This window comes from Crocodylus siamensis, chromosome 1 (genome assembly GCF_052110815.1).
Source record: "Crocodylus siamensis isolate JL-2025a chromosome 1, ASM5211081v1, whole genome shotgun sequence".
In the NCBI taxonomy this organism is placed as follows: Eukaryota; Metazoa; Chordata; order Crocodylia; family Crocodylidae; genus Crocodylus; species Crocodylus siamensis.
This window is the reverse complement of record NC_143395.1, coordinates 304,603,740-304,625,162: the sequence shown is the minus strand read 5'-3', so window position 1 is coordinate 304,625,162 and position 21,423 is coordinate 304,603,740. Positions and strand designations below refer to the sequence as shown.

The 21,423-nt window shown below is 41.5% G+C and overlaps 1 protein-coding gene across 2 annotated transcripts in view; it reads right to left on the bottom strand.

Annotated features, from left to right (window-relative positions):
• Nucleotides 1–21,423, bottom strand: part of RASA3 (RAS p21 protein activator 3) — a 199,594-nt gene that overhangs the window by 73,814 nt on the left and 104,357 nt on the right. For both annotated transcript variants that reach the window (XM_090021644.1, XM_090021654.1), the window contains exon 5: nt 8,140–8,216. In XM_090021644.1, the coding sequence (XP_089877770.1) occupies nt 8,140–8,216 (77 nt within the window). The remainder of the gene's footprint in view (nt 1–8,139; nt 8,217–21,423) is intronic.

The window sequence follows — 21,423 nt, the reverse complement described above, 5'->3', positions numbered from 1 at the left end:
CAAACCAGCCATAAAACCAGTTCATCATGTAGAACATTTTTATGGCTGGTTTGTATGGTGTCTTAAATTGAATGTGTGGCAGATCTAGCCCTGGGACCAGACATGAGGACACCTGGCTTTTAACTTGCACTAGCAAGTAGAAACTGAACAATTAGGATCTGATCCTCAATCCCAAAATCATGCCTACTGCCATGCACGTGTAGCATGACATGAAGCATGATTGTTGGGATCGTAGATCTGATCCAATGGTAAGTCTTAGGTGAGAGGCTTAAGATTCAGTCCTGCAGTAAAATGAAAGGGAAAAGATACATTTTGATGTAGCATATGCACTCAAGAACAGGTACATTATGATATATTATAGCACATGCTTATGTTTATTGAAACTGAAACCCTGAGATTGCTTTACCTAACTATTAATATTCTTTACTGGTTACAAACAAAAGATGAAAGCTCTGTAAATGGTGCTAGGTGCCGTGATCAATGCAAGCAAAGTTCAGCTGTATTCAGCACCATCATTGTTTTATTACTGATACAGTTCAAATCTCATGCAGGAAAATAAACTTTATCTGACCCAGAGAAAATGAGCTAAAAAGTTGCTGTGCTCCTGCGTGACTCATGGGTAATTTATTTAAAGCAGCATGTGATCTACAGGCTCCAAACCCAACCATCTACATCATATGTTCCCAACTGCCTGCAGTCTGGGATTGTTTTTCAAAACTAAGATTTGTATCAAGCAACAGTACCACATTTTAAAAATATCACATGGCAAATGAGGAAAAATGTATTAGAGGTTAGTGAGTCTTGTTATGTTCCGCAAAAAGAAAGAAAAAAGACATCATAGAAAGTTTTATTTGTAACTGAGTCATTACCCTTCCTGACAGCTGGATTCTTTCTTTCACATTCTTCCACGGGAAAATAAACTCACTAGAGAAAACAGATACATTTGACCTGCAGTGTTAGATGCACTGGTCATCTTTTTTAATCAAACCCAGGTTCTATTATTTGTCCCAATGTCTGACAAAGTTAGGTACCTGCAGGAACACAAATCAGACACACAACCCAGAAAAGGAGTATTTGGTGCTTGTTAGAGAAGGGAAGCCTTCACAGGACTGGGGAGGTCATGACTCCATGTTTAATTTAGCTTAAAATCATGTGTGTCATGGTCCTAAAACTACCTACAACACTGTCTGCTCTCACAGTGGCCTCCTAAAGTTATTGCACAATCCTCTCCTTCCTAGACCAGGACTTTTCAAAATCAAGCATATACTTAGCAATAGAAAAGCCACAGCACAAGAGAATGGAAATTTTAGAAGATCCTGTAAACCTAGGGTTTATAGTCTTCCCCATATATGCCACGTAACCAGGCTTCTTCAGATTCCTTTCAGAACCATTCAGTTTTAGCCTGTTTCCCTAACAACCCTAGCAAATTGCTATTCCCTTTCTCCCCAGAGAGGTACTTCACCCCCCGCCCTCCCCAAACCATTTAATGTCAATAGTCACTGTTCCCACAACGATCCTTGTTGCAGGTGTTTCACATCTAGTCAGTGTTTCCTCCCGGTTTGTTTATCCCAACAGCCCCTTTTGATGCTGTTCCACGTACAAGTCAGAATTCATCGCTTATACCACTCACGCCATCATACAGCATGTATCACAGTAATACAATAGACAATCATTTGCTCTTACCAGATGTTTATACAACAGCCCCTACCAATACCATGTCCTTGGAAACATTTTCCATACCATGTATTCAAACGGCACTCCCTGTAGCAGCACAGCTGCTCAGAAACAACAGAGCACTCAGGGCACCAACATGCTGCTAGTAACAGGTGATGACTGTACAGAAAAGCCTCACACCCTCCCCGCTATGGTTATTTACTCAAACAAACTTGAACCTGACTAATATATTTGCAGATCTGCAAATCACTCATAGAAAAAATGTGCTGCTACTTAACAAAATCCAAAATACAGCAGTGGTTGTCTAAAGCCACAAAAGTTATAAACTCAGCAATGTCAGTTTGTTGTGGGGAAAGAACAAAAGGCAGGGAGAAAAACACTTTCTAAGAACAGATGTTTTCAAGCTTTTTTTAAATTTGGGGAGGCAAAACATAATGTAACATTTAAAGGAGCAATCAGGGACTCCAAATAAATATAGATATTTAAATGATGTTAATTACATAAAGAAGCTGAGCTTCACAAAGGAGAATAAGAGAGATGGTTTTCCCAACTCCTACTGACTTTCAGTGACAGCTGAGAGGCCTAGTCCCCAAGGCACTTCTACAGACAGAAGTCAAGATATTATTTAAAATACCATCTCCACTGGTGGGGCTAGAGTAAGGCCCAGGGATTTCTACAAAGCATCGGTCACTCTCCTTTATTACGGTGACACTGAGGCCCATAACTTCAGCATGAGATATTATAGCCCTTAATCAAGAGGAAAACCACTTTGACAAAACTGGAGCATCACAGGTTGGATCCTACAGCCTCACTGAGAACACAATTCTCTATTTAACACAGGAACTCTGCAAGCAGTTTTTCTCTGTTTGAAGTATTAAGTAAAATGGAGAAAGTTTTCAGAAGCTCAAGAAGGCACCAGGCCCTTTGGTTCATAAGACACAGACATGTAACACAGAAGATGCGACTACCTAGAACAGGGCTGGGCAATTATTTCAGCTGGAGGGCAGCTTAATGAGTTCTGGTGAGCTGTCAAGAGCCATAAGGGTAGCCCTTGATGGGTGCCCTGCCCCGTCACCATCTTGGGACCAGAAGTCCTTCCCCCTAACCCCTGACCTTTGCCACCAAAAATCCTTCCCATTGCCCCCAGAAGTACTCCTTTTGGGAGGGGAAGGTTGCCATTTTGGAACCAGAAAAAAACAAATAATACACTAAATGTCAAACACCTACTGTAGCATATTTAAATTTTATTACAAAATATATTTGTCATGATTTGTGTTTGTGTAGTGTATATAGAGATGATTACATAACAACTCAAAAATAAAGTCTTACTCTTGTATATTGTGTGTGGGGTGTGATTGGGGGGTGGGGGTAGGTGTATGTGTATGGTGGAGTCTATGTGGGGGGGGCATAGGGTATGTTGGGGGGTGTATATGTGGAGAAGTTGTGGGGGCAGGGTGTGTGTGGGTTCACAGGGTATGAGGGGGAGTGGGAACCCCCCTACACTCTCCCCCCCAATGGCATACAGCCTTTACCACTGGTGACAGCAGCAGCAGCAGGCAGCAAGTGCTCAGAGTACTTGTGGCACACGGCTCCAGCCAGAGCTTCACATGGTGGCAAGAAGCACAGCCAAGCCACCTTCCCTCTATTGCGTGGGGCTCCCCACAGTGCACGTGCAGTTCCTGGCACTCATGTGCCACTGGGAAGCCCTGCGCAATTGAGCCAGCCAACTTAACCTGCCCCCAGCCATACAGGTCCCAGGACTCTGCCAGGAAGCAGGGGATGGGGTTCCCCTCCACTTCCAGCAGAGTCCGGGGACCTATGCTGCACTGACAGGGGTGTGGCGCCATGTGCCTCGCTGCCCGGCTCACTGAGCAGCAGGACTCGCATGGTGCCACACCACTGTCAAAGCATCAGCAACGAGACATGGAGTAGAGGCTGAGTGCAGCCCACAGATGCGGCCTACCCTTGCCCCATTCAGAGACTGGGGCCCACAGTCCTGCCCCCCTTGGCTCTGTGGTGCTGTGCCCCTGGAGGAGCCACTAGGCTCCAACTGCCCTACAACCCAGCTGGGCCAGGGCCCAGTCACCATGAACTGGGCCCTGGCTGGGCTGGGTTATAGGGTAATCAGAGCTCAGCATCTTGACCAGGAGCGTGGCATGGGGGGAGCCAAAGAGGGCCACCCCCCGCCCCATTCACCAGTCCTCCCCACTCTGCCTCTCCCAGGAAGGAGAGGTGGCATGAAGTGACACGTGGCAGCCTTAGCCGCCAACACATGCCATGTGCAACCAGCCCCCCAAAGACCACTCCCCCTCCCAGGGCAGAGGCAGTCGGGGGCCAGGAAGTGGGACAGGCAGTCAAAAGATGCAGCAGGGCAGGGTGGGTCATGTTGTCACGGGGCCATACCCACTTCCCTCCTCACCACCTCTTGCTCCCTGCTGGCTGTGGTCTGGGGGTGCGCCACACCACGCCTCCTGACAACAGATGGCAGGGAGCAGAAGGTGGTGGGAAGGAGAGCAGGTGCAGTGCAGTGTGCCATGCCATGCAGCAGTGCCCTGCAGCAGCATGCCACACAGCCACACCCAACTGCAGGCAGCATGCTGCACTTGGTGGCAGGCAGTGCACCACACAGGCACAGCCCGTAGCAGGGAGCAAGTTGTGCCGTGGCAGGAAATGCACTGCAGCAGGGAGAGCCCCATGGCACAGAACGTCCCTCAGCAGACAGCATGCCACGCCATGTTGTGCCCCCAACTGCCTGGCCTGCTCCCTGGCACCCAGCTGCCTCCTCTTGTCCATCTATCTATAATGTTCTGGGCCAGCCAGTCACCGCCTGCCCTGTGGGCAGCATATGTATAGTTGGCCTAGAGCGTTACAGACAGACAGACAAAGGCTTTTATTATACTAGAATTCTATTTGTTGCGGAAGTGAGGCAACAGCAGGCTGAAGCCTGGGCTCAGTGTGGCTGCATCATCAAAACCTATGGTTCACGTCCTTTTCCTGTTTCACTTGCTGTATCTAATAAGTATCATAGAAAAATAAAGCTGAAAGGATCATCTAGTTCCACTGGGGAATAGCCTGCAACCCTGGCGTTATTAGCAGAATGCTCTAACCAACTGAGCTAAAGGGCTACTCACAAAATAAACTCAATGAGCATCAGCTGGCAGCTCCTCCCCACACTGGCAGTTCTATCTAGAGCCACTTTAAGTCCATGGTGGGAAGTGAGGGGTGATGAACAAATCCTTTTGCAGTGCGATCAATAGGTTACAGTGGGTGCATCTACACATTCACCTGAACATACATTAGCCTATTTTAATGCTCATTAAAGTCACAGAAAAAACATCCACTTTCACCAATGTGCATTTAAATAGGCTAATGCACCTTCTTCTAGTACCTCACAGTGGAAGTACTAAATTTAATGCACATTACCAAAGGTGCATTAATGAATGTATAGACATGCCCAGTATTTATCTGCATGCAGGAGCAGCAACAGCAGCTTGAGAATACAGCTTGCTTACCTAGTGCCTCCATCTGTATTTTAAATGCAATTTTTAAATCTGTTAAAGCCTCTTCTTATAAATCGCTGCTGCGTGTATCCAGCCTAATAGATTGTGCTGTGGCATCTGGCAGAGGCTATGGGACTTTGATAAAGCTTAGTGGTTTACAGCTAAATGAAAATACTGAATGGTTTCAAGGAAGAAGTTACGTAATTAGTGGGTGAGGACCTCCACAACCCTGTCTGCAGAAATTAAGGAAGCCCAGAGTGCTTTATGTATTTTAAAATTATATTACTTACAACTGTTTAAGAGTTCAGTGTTTAATCCTTTTAATGTTCATGTCCAATCAGTTTTTATTTAGATCAAAGGGACCTGCTCTGGCTGACATTCCTGCTACATTACAGAAGGCTGGAGCTGGGGCCTCTGAACCTCCTGGGATAGTGGAAGATGAGGAGGGGATGGCTGCAGTATTCACAAGGATAGCAGGCTACTGTAAGAAGAGACATGGGCATGCTGCTCATTACTTCCTGATGCCCTGAAGGGTCAGTTCTCTGGTCAGACCTAATTTTCAGCCAGGAAGGTTTAAAGGTAGATCTATGACTGCCAGGAAATTCCAAACTAACTGATAAAGTAGAATGGTATGCCTGGTACACAGAGAAACAAGACTGTACATAAAAGCTTTAGAAAAGCCAAAATAAAAGAAACAAAATGCATGAAAAAAAGCAGTAAAAGTATGATGTTCTGAGAAATTTCACTTGTAATCATTTGAGGTTCTGTATGATATTGTCACAAACACTATGCATTACTGCAGACACTAAATGCCAATCTCAAACTTGCTTTACACACTTTCATGCACTGTCCCTGATAAAGTCAGATAGATGCCTCTACAGAACTCAAATGCTAGTTGCAGTCTTCTCATTCAGCAAGGCTCAAACTTCTTAACTAAGGAGATCATGAATGAAAGGTTCCAACTTCACTTCCCCCTCTCTCCTTTCTGCGGGCAATTTTTAGCTATACAGATTATGGTATGAGATATTTGTTAAGTAAATTGTTGTGCTCTCTCCTTATATGCCTATGCATTAGAATTGGACTGTGCATGAGCGATTGGAAATGAGGATTCGGAGGGTAGAAAAAGTCACAGAGTAGCAATCCACAATAAGGGCTTTGCACATCCTGCTACAATGCAAATTAAAAAGTATTGCATGAAAAATTCCAGCTTGCATTTTGTAGCGCTGTTTGTTATCTAAAATCTCTTTCCTTTTCTTCTTCACTTGATTTCTTTCCCTTCTCCTCTAACAGAATATATAGACAAACTTTACCAAAGAATCTGCATGCTTTACAAATGCTTATTTTTTGTGGCTCCTCATCTATGCCAAAGCCCCCTCCTATTTACAATAGTCAACAGCATACTGAAGCAGTTTATAGTCCACATATGACAGCCACAGTACACAGATCATCTATGGAATGCACAGCAGAACAGTGGGAAGGATCCTTAAGAGAAAGTTCCTGGCAATCCAGTTTCCAAATGTTGTGTGTAATAACTACTGGGATTTAAAATTGACAGAGGGGCCCTAGGAGCTGTGAGCTGTCAGCAAGAGCTCAGTGGTTAGAAACTCAAACTCTAAAAGTTTAGTTAATGCTAATTTTTATTAAACAATACTTTGTGAGTCGAGGGTACAGAACACTACCCGATTTAAAAACACTTTCCAATGTACCACTAAAACAACAGCAATGATCTTAAATCCAGTGCTACATAAGAAAGGATTTGAATAAGGTTTTAAAAGCTGTCCAATCAGATGAAGACAGAAAGAGTTAGGAAAGGCCAGACAACTGTTACCATATGAGAACATGCTGTTCATACATATCATACATAGGCTGACCATATGGAAATCTGGGATCCTGCCCCCATCACCCCCTCCCCTCCCATTCTCACAAGTAAGCAGGGGTGGGTGACTTCCTGCCCAGCAGGGGTGGGACAGTGCCCGTCTGCCCATCTGCAAGGTGTTCTGCATCACTCCGACTCCTGGCTAGACTGCACCCTGCATTTCTGGGATGACCATTATAATTCCCAACTGTTGGCTGGGACCAGCCTCTGAAATCCAGGGCTGTCCCAGCTAAAATGGGACATATGGTAACTGTAATAATACATTTGGCTTTCTGCTGAATAGCCCTGAATGAAAAGCAGTACGGTGACCAAAAATTTTACTCTGCCCTTCCAAGAATTAAACACTAATTTAAAAAAACAAACAAACCCCAAAATGAAGCATTAAGAGTCTGGTTTCACAGACAAAAGAAAAAAAATTAAAACAGCTTGTGAAGTGAAGTGGGTCAGATTGTCCTGAAACCATATGTGTAATGCACCTGTCAAGGTAAAGTTAGAAAAGACAATGTCAGGGGAAGGAAGAGTGTCATATTAGTAGTTTTACTAGCTTAGAATATGCATTGTAAAGTCTCATCTACTCTGGGTTTTCTTCAGAGAGGACCTGGGTAAGTGACTTGAGGTGGAAGACTTTGAATTTCCTATAATAGTTGATGGTGGGCTCCTGTTTGTTATACAGGTTGGTGATGTACTCTCACTATATAAGTTATGTGATGAAATCACTTGGCTAGCATAATCCTTTACACAACAGATGAAGATACTTATGTTATCCTTAACTGTATACTTTAATGGAGATTTGGATGGCTGCTATATTAACACTTCAAAATAATGAAAAAGAAAACCATATATAATATTTTTGGAGTCCTTTTATGAAAAACATAACAAAGACCATGAAAGTGGAGAACCAATCAAAAATAAGTAGGCAGTTCAACTTCAGAACACAAAAATATTCCATTTTAGCTAGCTTTTCTTTTTAAATGCAATTTTTACTCTGTTTGAATGTAAGATATCCCTTTATTGAAGTACTGTCTAGGTACAAATCATAGTAAAACTATACTTATGACTCTATTATTCTTGTTACATTTGTGGTCTTACCGTGTTGCAAGCTTATGGCAAACTACACCAGTGTCTGTTATGACTTCACTCAGTCTCAGTTCCAGGTGGACCTTCCCCTGAAATACACAATGAAAAAATGCCACATGAAAATTGTGGTATTACACAGCCAGCTGCAACTTTACAACTTAAAACAAAGCCTGTCAGCAATGTCAAAAATAGTTTAAATATTAGTTCACTAAACAATTATACAGCTAAGGTGCTATTTTTCCCCAACCAAGTGAAATCAACCCTCTCACCATTTAATTTAACTTCTGTAGATAACAATATTTGTCCTTTCCCATAGCTCTGGATGTTATAGCAACTCAGCAATACAGGTTCTCCAGTCTGACTAAGAAACTAAAATATCTTATTAAGCCATTATCTAATTTTAACACATTGAACTTTACAAGTAGACTGCAGCACATCCATGGAGAACAACGCTTGCACACCAGCACATGATATATCAGATTCCTTAGATCCTCACCCACTGGCTCCACCCCCTCAATCATCTCAAACAAAACTTATCTAATTTTAAGGCCCTTCACACATGCACCTTCCCATATCTATCTTAGCTGTAAAACACAGATTCACCCTGTCAACGTAATCAGCCACTAACACCTGTCAGCTTTTTTTATTTTTATACACACACACACACACACACACACACACACACACACATATATATATACATACATATACACACACACACACCTCTGCACTTTCTCCCACCTTTAAGGCAAACTTTAAAAGAAAGGGGGCAAAACCCCCTGTAAAAATCCACAAAGTCACTTATCCTACCTTAAACCGTACTTTAATACTCACTACTGACACAGTGCTCATACAGCAGATCACTGACACTGGCTATATAAAACAGGGAGCTGAGACTGCTTATTGTACAGAGGGGCCCTAGGAGCTGTATTCTTTTTTTCTTTCTTTCCTCTTGTTTCTTCTCTACCCTTCACTGTACGTCTCTCAGACAAACAGAAATAATTTCTTTTTAAAAGCATTGAGAAAGCATCAGTGGAGATGTAGGGAATACTCGAGAAAAATGCCCTTTCAGAGAAAACCCCAAGATATTGGAGTTAATGTTTTTACAGATGTATTTCTGGTAATGTAAAGGAAAGATAATATTGTTATCTGAAAAGAAAGCAAAGAGTTCCTCAAAATGCTTTGCTGAACATACGTGGGTGGCTTACTTACAAGCAGGTTTTGAAAGGTAAAGTTCAAATTAAGTAAGATAACAACTTCTTTTTTAGAAACTGAATTTGCAAAGAGTGGTTTCAAACCTCACTGCAATTTGCAATTTAATTTATTAAAATGTTGTATTCTTTGTTTTTCTTCTATAAGGAACTGGAACACAGGCGAACATAAAAAAGTAAGACAAGCCTCTGGAAAGCAACTCAGAGGTCACAACATCACTTAAAAAGGCAAATCCTATGAATATTCCCAGAATACCTCATTACTTCTAGTTACTAAACTCAGGTGTGGGTGTACCTTAATGTAAGGCTGTGCTAACATGCATGGCTGTTTAATTCACAGAAAATACAGCTTCCGTGTAAACATCATGCTTTTCCTAGTGTCAGTTATGCCTTTAGGCAAAACCTAGGGACCCATCTAAATTAATATACCCTTGAGCACTGCCATTTAGCTTGCCTGCAAAATACTATAAAATGCATCTCTTAAAGAAAAGACAGAAAAAATATGTTGCAAATGAATTTTATAATCAGTTTATTAAATTATATTCTCCAGTTTGATTCTCCAGTAAAATATATATTTGTAAGTTTTAAAGAAACCAGAAGTTGCTACATTGCCTGTCTTTTGGCAGTTTGTGACAAAACAAGTGCTATCATTAGTAATACCTAGAGGCCCCAATTATCACTAAGCTCACAGAAATAAATTAGGTATCTCTACAATAAAAATGAGCAGGCAAATAAATGGCGGGAGTCATTTTACAAATGGGAAATCAAAGACACTGAAAAATTAAAGTGTCTTAATCAAGTTCAGATAGAAACATGAATCAAAATCAGATACCTTAAGTCCTAAATTCAGTGCCTTGGCTACAAAGGCTTTCATTCCTCTGCAGTTCTACTTACTGCACAAATATAGACAAGAAGCTATAAAGCTTTCAGAGTTGTGAGGCAGTTTGTGTTAGTTATTAGAAACAGTCACACTAAACCTATTCCAGTCTGTTCCTGAAAACTGGCACATTTACTTATCATACCATTTATCAACATATACAGGAGTGCTGTTCTGCATACATAAGTACGACTGGAGTGTTTGCTCACTTAAATGCTGAACAGCAGCACTTCCCTATTCATGGATCATATTCCTTTCGAACCATGTCTGGAATGCTGAAATAGAGACTGGTCAGGATTTAGTTTTCAGTTCTTCATTGACAAAACTGTCAATGGATTTACCTTCTTATAGAACGGTAACTGTGGCAATGATGGTGCTCAAATAAAACACATTCACAGCTGCAAAGCTGAACTTAAGTGTGCAATGTTTTTATTATTCATTAATTTATTTAAGAATCTAATTCTGCACAGGAATAGCTCTTATTGAAGTCAACAGAAGCTCTGCACATTTAGAATCACAAAAATAGGGTTGGAAGAGACCTAGAGAGGTCATCTAGTCAAACCCCTTCTCAAGGAAAGCACATTCCTGTCTAAACAATTCAAGAGAAGACTGTCTAAAATGCTCTTAAAAACTGTCCATTTCACATCTGCTTCAGGTAGTCTCTTCCAGTGCTTAACCACCATTACAATCAGAAAGTTCTTCGTAACATCCAACCTAAATTTCCTTTGTTGCAATTTAACACCCTTCTTTCTCATCCCATCTCCTGCAGCCATACAGTCTATCACCATGCTCTTTTTAACCACTCCTCAGGTTTTTGAAGACTTATTATATCCGGTCTGTATTCTCTTCTCCAGACTAAATGATCTCAGTTCTTTCAGCCTATCCAACCCTTGCCCATAAGTCATATTTCCCATACCTCTAATAGTTTGTCATTCTCCACTGGCTTCTTTCCACTTCCTTGAAGCATAGTGCCCAAACCTGGACACAATACTTTAGGCAGGCCTCACCAGTACTGACAGAGCAGTAACATTACTTCACTTGATTTGCAGGCAACATTCCTTTTAATACAACTCAGTATACTATTAGCTTGTTTTGCAACAACAGCACACTGTTAGCTCACATTTAGCGTGTGGTCCATTATCACCCCCAAATCATTTTCTGAAGCATTGCAGTCTGGCCAATCTTTCTGTGGTCCATATTTACACATGTGATAGTTCTAAGTGCAGGGCTTTGTATCTGTCCTTATTGAAAGTCATTTAAATTTGGACCATTTCTCCAGTGTATCAAGGTCATTCTGAATCCTAATAATATTCTCCAGAGTGTCCGCAATTTCACTCAGTTCGGTGCAAGCTACAAATTTGCCAACTGTCCATTTAATTGCAACCTCCAATCCATACATGAAGAAAATGTTAAAATTACAGTTGGCTTAGCAAAGCTGGAAGACAATACAGGACCCTGTGCATGGAAGCTACATAAATTCATTGTTGTTGTATATTAACACAGTCTAAAGTCATGAAGTCTACATTAGCCCAGGGTAAAAAGATTATGATTTTCCAAGTGATATTATGGTAAGAAGAGAGGCAGGGCCCCTGTGCATGTTAACTATTGCAGAACTGTAGGACATTCTTAGACAATTTCTTTAGCATGCAGTGTACACTTGCCAGGATGGGGGAATTACAAGAGTCTACAGGTGTAAGGGGTGAGGGGGAAGGAGGGAGGTAGAGGGCACTCTTCATTAGTCCATACCATCTGCTCTTGCTTCAGGCAAGTAGTCTCAGCCTGATCTCTTTATATTGGTGATGGCCAGTTAACATGTTTGATGTAGATGTCCTGTCAGATGCTATGAGTAGCACCTCATCAACTTTGAGTATCAGCAGAACATTCTGCAGGCTCTCAGGACATTCATTTGGGTCCTATGGTCCAAGCCCCCTAAAGATCAACACCCGCCTTTGTTATCATACCCTTCTCCTGCAGCCAGCAGCCTGTATTTGGAAAGTTTTTGCTCCTGGGCTTCAGCGAAAGCCTACTACCAGTTGTCAAATGGGATGGTCATGTCACTAATCAGGATCTTGTTTATGATACTGTTATTAAACAGTACCAGACCCAGAACACACACTCTGGAGCCTCTCAGAACCACACTCAATACCCTCCTCCTTCCACTTAGATATTGTGCTCTTTGAGCACAATGATCCAACCAATTACCCTATCATTTGCATATCATACCCGCTACACATTTCCTCCTAGCAAAAAATAAAACGAAGTGTGTCAAGTGGATAAGCTGATGTTTTCCCTGGAATAAAAGCACTCTTCTTTGATTTCTGCTCCACTGTGCAGGAGTGGTGGCAAGTCTTAGACAAAGACTTTATCATGGTAGCTGAGGCAATCAACTGACTTAATGATTCACTGTTTTTCACAACACAGGTGTTTTTCACATTGTATCTCCTTTTCAGTCATTTTAAATGTTTTAAGAATCAAGCTAACCTTTCTTATGGAAATTTTGCTCTCTTCTAGCTGCTCCTTGTCTCTTATTTCACAACCCTGGGGACTCTTTAGCTCTTTTCAAAATTATAGATCCACTAATGAAGACCAGGGTTCAACACCAGCTAAGATTTCAGCATTTAGTTAAGCAGGGAGGGGAGGGTGAGACAGATAAAGATTAGGCCCCATCCCTGCTCTATGCAGCCATAACGAAAATCGCATTTTTCCCCGCCTCTATTCTGCCTTCCCAAAAGCATGTCTTATTTGGGAGCATGCTATACCCAAGAAAATACAGTATGTGGCTGTCTACTAGTCCGTTCATTTACTTTCAAATGCAAAGGCATCAGTTGTCTTACAATATGCCTTTGCATCTGTCCTTTAGCAAGAAACTGCAGTGACTAGCTCTATTTCCCAAAAGTGAAAAATAGAAACAAGGTTCTCTTTTGAAATGACTCAGTAAAAACCGCTCTTTGCCCATTCTAATTTGGTTGGCACTATAACCATCCATTAGTCACTACAGATTGAGAAATATCAAAAGACAGATGTAAAACAACTGAAATCACATAAATGCTACTTTCCACTCTTACGTTTCCAGCAGTTGCAAATTTGTGGTTTAATTTAAACACAATGTGTAAGAGAAAAAAAAAACACAAAACCACAGCTTAGCTTGTGATTGTTCTCTTCTTGCAAAACTATGCCAAACTAGCCTGAGCTTCTTCCATACGATCAAACAAAGTGGTGGCCTCAGTAATTGGCAATCTCAAGACTACCATGCTTTTTCCAGAGTTATTTATCACAGGGGGGAAAATGTTGGTATAATTGTCCCTAAGCATGAATATGGGCTACACATCTCATCTTGGAATTTCACCCATAACGGCATACAATGACCTAGCATAGATTGAAGTTAGCTCAAAAAAAAGGAACCATGCTCACCAAGTTTGATTTTTTTAAGGAAAGATTTAAAAGCACTAAAATAAATGGCAGAATCCTACCTATGACACATTGTAAATTTGTCTGAACAAACAAAAGGATTTTGCCTCACCAGGAAATGCGAGCCAACCTACTGAAACCTATAAGCATTGTAAAGAAAGCCACTGTTTAAGTCTTCATCTGTACATTGTTTGCATCACTGTGGCTCAAATTTCCAAAAAACATCTCTCTCTCAAAAATAAGACAACCATTAAAAAGAACGTTCATCATTAATTTTAAACAAGACACTGTCCAATATTTTTAAATATTGGTGCCAAAAGTTACATATGAACTTAAATGCTTCACTCTTAACACAGCTATGCCTGAAAATGTTATCATTATCTAACTTAGCTTTCACTGAAAACACTTGCACAGGAATTTTTGGAAAACAGTTAAATCCAAAGATATGTATAATCCAACAGTATCAGTTACTCCATATCTGGTCCTTCAAAAATTGTTTTAGGGTCTGCTAACTGTTACTAGCCAGATCCTGGTGGTTTTGAAGCCCTTCTGTGCACCCAATCTAGTTAGCCTGCCAGCCTGGGGCTGCTCCACCCCAGTTCAATGTGCTGCGGAGGGGCTGGTTGGGGCACGAGGGGCTAGCCCCGTCATTATCTACGTGTGTGCTGCAGCGGCACTATTAACTCCGACGTTGGACAGTATTTGTGTCTGGAAGTACTATCCCATGGTGGAGTTAATTAGTTTACTGAGGCCTAATAGAGCTGCAAACATGAACGCCATGTGTTCCTGGAGGCTGGAGGCATGGCGACAGCCCGCAGGCAGTGGCAGGGGTGTGGCGGTGGCGAGCAAGGAGCTCCCACAGGCAGCCGTGGCAGTGTTGGCGGTGGGCTAAGCAGGGAGCTTCCACAGGTGGCCATGGCAGTGTCGGCAGCAGTCAGTGGCGATCAGGGACTGCCAGCAGACACCACCAGTGGTGTCGGCAGCAAGGGAGGGGGAGGAGGGTGGTGAGTGGCGACTGAATGCAGATGATGCAGGTAGTGTCAGCGGTGTTTTTGCAGGGGGTGCACCACCAAGCTCAGGGGGTACATGTGCACCCACGTACACCCCCTACACATCAGCATATGCTGATGGCTTACTGAGAAGCTAATTAGGCAACTCAGTAAAGCACACATGTAAATATGCCCAGTATGGGGGGATTCAAATTTATACTACCTTCCACCTTACTGGAGGGCAGCTTGTGGCCTCATGGTTATGGATTTCTGGACGTGGCCATCTTCTTCTGCCCTTTTGAATCTAGGTCACTGTGCAGAAAGGCATATAAAATTCATGGGTCCAAAGTGAAGCAGCTTTGTAGTCCAGTGGTTAGGTTGCTTAGCTAGAAGAGGATGTTTTGGTTGGTGCTCTCAGGACTATTTCTGGGTTCTATCTGATGACTAATGTAAAGTGCATGAAAAGACCCAGGACCAAGGACCAGAATACAGTTTTTCTTCTTTTCCTGACAAGTTTATTATGGCATACTTTAGCAAAATCAAATCCAGATTGTTGATGAAGGCAGGCCATGGAATCAGATACCGATGTCTGGTTGGTCTCCAAATATGTGAATTAACAGATAAGAAAAATATGTTGCAATTACTAAGAAACTAGAAAAACATCTTCAAATGGCACAGTGTTGATGTTCCTATTTCCTGTTTTTCTAAGGAGAGAGAAATAGCACCTCAATACAATTAGATCCTGCCAACTGTTAGCATTTCCTTTTAAATAATTTAAGTGGACTTTAGCCACCGTGTTTTCATTTACTTGGATGTAGTACATCTTTTACATGTAAAAGTCAGGTTTTTAATTTTATTTTATTTTAAAAGAATGGCAATTTTGAATGAAGAACAGGTACTCCAGACCACACTATGTTTGAGCATAGCTTGTAAAAAATCTGACAAACTTTATACCATGTCATTTTATGCTTAAAAATGTGAGTGTAGTGTTCAGATATGCAAACTTGAAAAGTGAGAAATCTTCCTACAATGTGGCTTTTAATTACTAATGGGCTCTATTTTTTCAAGTTCAAATATATAAGCTAATTATACTTAGTAAACAGTGTGGAGTTGACAGATACATCTCATTTTTTCAAAACAACTAAAAGTGAGAAACCTAAAAAGCCACTACCTGTGAGATTAAAGGGTCACACCCATTTATTTCCTGTGCTGTGAAAAGTTAGCGGATATCAAGCTGGAAATAGTTTCTTTTACTAATTTCCGTATTGCCTGTGGTTATGACATGTTTCACTGGCATACTGTAACTTGCCAGTGATTAACTGTGCTCAACTCATCTCTTTGCTAGAAACATTTAAATAAAGTTGAGCAAAGTTCATTCATGCAGATGCTGGACGATGGGTATACTATGTTCTAAACTAGAATCAACTAACACAAAAGCTCATTCTCTAGAGTTCATTTGAATGATAGACCCCTATGCCATTTTTTAAAAGATACACTATCCTTTGCTATCCTCAGTGCCCACTTTCCACAAGTTCTCAGGTTTACACTTTAATTCAAAGCAGTCTAATTTGCATAAAAGAAATACTTCTACTTTTTAAAAACATTGTTTTGTCTAAGAACAGCAGATGGAGATATAGTTGTGGAACGGGTTACCACACATCTAATATTATGAAGGTAGGAAGAAAAGAAATGTTATACAGTAATGTTAAAATGGCAGTCCACCTGAAAGTTTGGGATCTGTTTATGTTTAATATCAGAGTTAATTTTGAAACTTGGGGGAAATTCCATACTCTACTGAAGTAACTCATCAACTTCCATTCCCTTCCCCATCACCCACCTACCTGTCTCTCACCTACTGACCACCTCAATTTACATTTTAAATGACTGGTTTTCTTGCATATGTACTGGCCTCTGGCTGCTTTACTACTCCATCCAGGGCAAGCACAGACTATCTGCAGATGCTTCCTCATCCTGACAAAGGGTGTTTGTCCCCGAAAACTCACTAAGAAAATTTCTTCCAACTATCTGAGTTGGTCTAATAAAAGATATCGGATTTACCCAAAGAATCTTGTCTGTCCCTATGTCTGTAGCACCCACAACCTACACCCCTGAATACTCTACTGAAATCACAACAAAAACTTCTTCACTGACTTCTGGCCATGGTTCAATTCATGACATCTGATGGCTGGTATACTATTCTCAAAAGGGAAGATTGGGTTGGGGTTTTTTTCCATCTGAGTTGGATTGAGTGCCTTGGGCAGAATTCCTTTTAAAAAAACATAACCATTATCACAAAGCCACCCATGGTTCCCAAGGTACATACTATTTTTTAGGTGTATTAATCATTCGTATCTATAAATGTTTCATATTAACAGTGAACATGTGCATACAAGAATCCATACCAGCTGGTACCTTGCACCCATCTGTTTCATGTAACAAGGCCAAATCAGATATATATATATATATAAGCACTTTAATAGTTAGTTTAGAAGGGAGAGAGAGGAATTTAGGTGCTTCTTGGTATCAACAAATGAGTAGGACAAACATTATAGCACATTAGATTAAATGAGATAGTTCATTCCTTCAGCACCATTGTAGCTAACTGGCCATTGACAAGTTGTGTTCTATTTTTAAAAATTAAAAAGTAAATGGATAAGTTTCACAGATAAGCAGGAGCTGTACTTGGCAGAAGAGAAAATGAGCAATTTTCAAGCTTTAAATCTAGTTTTCATGACAATGCTTTCTCTCAAGGATGGCTAACTGTGTAAGAGCCAGGGCCATCCTACAAATTAGATGTAAATTTTCTTTTTCCCCCCCCCAAACATTTTGTAGACATTGCCCACAAAAGCAGGCAATGACACATTTCACAATTTCTGCACAATCACGCTTGAGTGGGCCCCTATTTATAGATACCACATAGGCCAGCATGTGCTGAAAGACAAAGCCATTAGTTGGAATTCATTTGATCTTCAAGGCCAAGTACTGACAGTCAAAAACCCTGAGGCTGAATCAATTCAATTTTTGCAGGTTAGTCTAAGCTGCATAGATTGAACCGGTGAGCAAGTGAAGAGACATTCACTTTTGATTCTGTAAATGCAGTCGCGTGTCTGCAGTGGCTGAGGCCAGAAGCTGGGGGCACTAGAACATACCTCCCTGCTCAGCTGGAGCAGATAGTTTGGGCTAAGACTAGCTCACCCACCCTGCAAGGTGATTGTAGGGGACATGCAAAGCATCCTGGTATGCCAGGGGACTGTGAGTTAACTTGAATCTGGAGGGGATCTTGGACAAAAGTTCAATAAACTGATTTAACTTAAATCAGTTAGATCTAATACTACCTTCATCTAGGTTTATCTTAAACCAGTTTTGGCCATTTTGAAAGCAGCTGATGTGTACTGAACTTCTGCTGAGTTACAGATTTGAATTAGTTTCTGATCACTTACACTGGTTTATGTGCAATTTCTGTCTCTAGCCCAAATGTACCACCAATTAAGTGTGCAAATATGCTGTATGGCTACCAGACTTGAGCCATGTGAGGCTCAATTGAACTATCCAGGGTTGAAGCTACAGTAGAACAATGAAGGTGAAAACTGCACACAGACAAAAATTGGTTACTTAATGTCTGGATGCATACTTGCATTGAGACTCTGGGCTATCCAATAGCTCCGGGAACCTGTGTCATGCATTGACCCAAGCAAATATTTAGATCAGTTACTGCCACGTAAACTTGAATATGTGGAAAAAGATTAAGTGTTTTTGAATGAATTAAGAGAAGAAATATTGTCGTCCTTCACTCAAGCGTTCAGATGAAGTACAGAGCACACAACATTGGGGGAGCAGGGGAAGGAATGTACTGGGCTTCAAGGTAGGGGGAAACCAAGGACAGGACCCATGTACACATGCTTTTTTTCTAATGCAGGGTCTTTCTAATGCAGACCATGTCTTGCTGCCTGAGATTAATGTGAAGCCATGATTACAGTAGGTGCTCTTCAGTTATGTTCTGTATAACACACCCTTCCAAAAGTATTCATACACTGCATGAGTTTTTACATATTCCCTTATTTTATACTTGATATAGTCTATAATTTGGGCCCTGTGAGATGCTAATACCATTTATAATTTTGCTTAAGGATTAAAAGCTTTGTTTCTCTCTGGGAAGCAGGGACATGGATCCTCCAAGAACTAAAAGGCCTCTCTCAATGGGGATGTGTATCCTGCCATCATATAGCTACAAGGGCAGCAAAGGGATGCATACCTGAGGTAGGACAGATGAAGACAGCAGTGAAGATGCAATGCCATGCCATAGCTGTCTGCATAAAAGACAAGGGTGGGCAAAGTCCAGCCCATGTGTCGGATCGGGTCCACAACAAACTATTTCCCAGCAGCCCCTGCTGATGCTGCTCCAGCCAGTCTCCACAGATACCCCCAAAGTGGTGGGGCTCTGACAGCACAGGGCCATGATAATCCTGCACTCCCAGGGTCTCCATGGAAAACAGATGGAGCAGCGCACACGGGAGCTATTCTGGTACAGGGCCAAGACAGGGATTTTGTGGTGGTGACAGTGTGGGCTGGAGGAGGGGCAGAGCTGGGATCCATTGCTCACACACCCCTACAACAAGCCTGAGTTCCACAGAGAGGGGTGTGCAAGCAGCAGATCACTCTTGCCCTAGCTCCAGCCCCACACTTTCACTGCCACAAGATCCTAGCCCTGACCTTGGCCCTGGAGCAGCTCTCCACCAAGCCACGCACCCTGCCAGCACCACTTGGGCCAGTCTCCACAGAAACCCTAACAGTGCTGAGCCATCATAGTCCCACTGCTCCTAGAGTCTCTCTGGGGACCAACTGGACTGGTGCCAGCAGGGGTTGCTGAGAAATGCAGTCAGATTCACTATTTTGCCCAGCCCTACCATAATACCTCAAAGCTCATGATGGGATTGTACAGCCTATGCCAGTGGTTTTCAACCTATGGTCCACAGGCCCCTGGGGGTCTGCAGACTATATCTAAGGGATACACAAAAGATGACTATGATCAAAAGTATGTGAATACCCACATTTACAATTCAAAGGGGCCCAGACCTCCATTCAGTCTGCAAGTGAAAAAAGTTTGAAACCACTGGCCTATGCTGAAACCTGTACTGCCCCATCCTTATAGATATTCCCACCTGAGCTAAGTGGGTTATAGAAAGTTTGTGTGTGTTTATCTGTGCTTTGATCATACCTTCTGACTCCCATGCATCTGTCAGTCCATGTTCCGATCTTATTAGCTAGAAAGTTAGAACAGATGAACCACAGACAGAAAGGACTGATAAAGCCCTTTTTCTCTTCATGATGTGACATATAGGCTGTACCACTAAGATGCACTCTCTTGTTATTTCCCAGCCCTCATGATATGTATTAAGGCATTTGGCAGTGAAGTTCAGTACAGGTTTCTTTCACTTTATGTTGTATACGCATTCCTGGAAAACGGCACACGACTTGAATGAGCATAAAGGGAACCCACTTTACAATGTAATAAATAGGGATGTGTTCCTTGACTGTACCCATTTCTACCACTTGTACAAGACAATTTTGGTACTCATCAACAGTAGACAGTACACACAAGCACAGGGCACTATCATAATAGGGATGGCAACTACAGAAATGTGTGTTGCAGACAACGAGCAAGGAGCTCAGATCCATACAGGAAACTATATTTTGGTGCTCGTCACTCCCATAATGCACCATACAAAGCAGTTGACTGCGGGTTTCCACCACACAGATCGCATAAAAGTGAATTTACCTTGCATATAACACATTTTGGTATAAAAAGGTTCATTGCATAAGAACGATTTTGCACATACAGAACCTGCTTAAAGTGAGGGAAACCTGTATAATCCAATTGATGTATTTATTTTCTTTTTAAAAACAAACAAACAAGATACTGTGTTAGCTTGCTCTGTTGTCATTAGCATACCTCACCATATCCTTTTCTTTCCTCTCCCATGTCAAGGTACTTAGCAGAATTCAGATTCATTGAATCTGGCAAGGCCGTGCTGTGCTACAGCATCTGCTATGGCCTCAAACTCTCAGTTTCAGCCACTCACCCCAGTGTTCACGCGACAAGAGCAGGGTCCTCACTATATACTTGGAAAAAAAAATTGGAGAACCCAGTTTACTTGAGTGCCCAACCTAAACTCTTGTTTATGGTTCGTTTCTTTGCAAGTTAGCCATAAGATATTTCACTTTGGGTAACCAAAAGCATTAGCCTCTTTTGAAAACCTATGCCTGATAACAGAGATTCAAGGTAACAAAGGTTTCTTCTCAGAAACTAGGCCTACTACTAAACATTATCTTAAAATTTAAATCTTTTTTTTTCTTTTTAATACTATATTTTTACTCATCAGTAAAAATTGTGTCATTATGGTTTCTTAGGAAGGGCAAAAATTGAAGAAATGTCACAAACATTTAACAAGTTCACTTTTTATACCATGTGTAACTTGCTAAAATATACTACCTGACTTTTTTTTGGCATTTGCAAATGGAAATGGAATAACTTTTAAAAGAAATATTTTTCACTATCTGCATATTTGGAAACATTTCCATTTGAAAAAGTCACAAAACTTGAAAAAATCTATCAGCACATTAAAAATAAAAGGCTAGGTCCTGGCTCACACCTGAACAAAGTTTTTAGAAAGGTCCATCTAGGTTCCCATTTTGAGACACTTCAGTTCTGATCTGATAAAGGTCCCTTCAGACCCTATCGACTGTGAAAATATAAGAGGTTTTGAGTATCTATGAATTAACTGAATTTAATTATCCTGGGGATGTATCAGCA